Genomic DNA, 968 nt, shown 5'->3' on the forward strand with positions numbered 1-968 from the left:
CCCCCCCCCGCCACTCAGGAGATAACATTTTGTAGTATGTGCTTTTTCTCCTGTGCAACCTTCAAAGAAATCCAGCTTGAAGTTAAAACAATTAGTTCTCATGTTGCTGAATCAGCACCCTTGGGTGAACAAGAAAAGCACTACTTAAGAAAGTTATGTGCCTGGAAATCAGTAAGCTTAGTATTTCAAGTTGAAGTGTGAGAGCAAGTGGGACTGTAGGTGAGAGAAGTGGAGCAAGATGAAAAAGCACAGCTACAAAGCTGCACACTAGCCTGATGAGTCCAGGAAACTTTTTTCCCCAACACACCCATGCTATGCCTTACCTGAGGCCGTGGACTGGCAGATGAACCAAACTTAAGGTCCAGGTAGCTGGACATTAACACTTTATAAGGGTGATTCCCAGTGGTATTGTGACACTCATCAAATATGAGGAGGGTAAAAATAGCCAGGGAAGAAATGTTTCCATATTGAAGCCAATTCACAAGGATCTGAGGCGTCAAGACAATGATATCATTCTGTTGAATAAGCATTTCTTCAGGGATATCCCCAACCGTTTCCCCACAAATTCCTCCAACATTATACCTAAAAGGGAAAAGAATGGTGTGTTCCATGACATTAAACAATGGGCAGGGGCAAATCCAGGGAAGGTGCAGGGCTGCAAATGCACCCCTCTTCAGCTACGCAGTGCACGTGCAACTAGTTCTCTGAACTTATTGGCTTGTCATCACGGCTGCTGGGAGCCACTGCATTGCAGCAGCTCTGAAACCCAGCAGCAAAATGCTGCCACTGCTTGCCATGCCTTTTCACTGCTGCCACAACTGGTGGCGGGCAAGGGGGTGAGGGGACAAGCAATGGTGACATTCACCCCCTAGGTTCCACCGGCAGCCATGCTGACAAGCCAGTATGTTCAGAAAGCTTGCTATTCAGTGACATTTTATAAGATGGAACCACTAGTTTCCAAGGGTTCA

The 968-nt window shown here is 46.5% G+C and overlaps 1 protein-coding gene across 3 annotated transcripts in view; it reads right to left on the minus strand.

The window, feature by feature from the left end:
- Positions 1-968, minus strand: part of DDX58 (DExD/H-box helicase 58) — a 40,734-nt gene that overhangs the window by 17,615 nt on the left and 22,151 nt on the right. For all 3 annotated transcript variants that reach the window (XM_006024968.3, XM_025205737.1, XM_025205738.1), the window contains one exon: positions 324-582. In XM_006024968.3, coding sequence (XP_006025030.1) covers positions 324-582 — 259 coding nt within the window. The remainder of the gene's footprint in view (positions 1-323; positions 583-968) is intronic.

The sequence above is a fragment of the Alligator sinensis genome, unplaced genomic scaffold (genome assembly GCF_000455745.1).
Source record: "Alligator sinensis unplaced genomic scaffold, ASM45574v1 scaffold649_1, whole genome shotgun sequence".
Lineage (NCBI taxonomy): Eukaryota > Metazoa > Chordata > Crocodylia > Alligatoridae > Alligator > Alligator sinensis.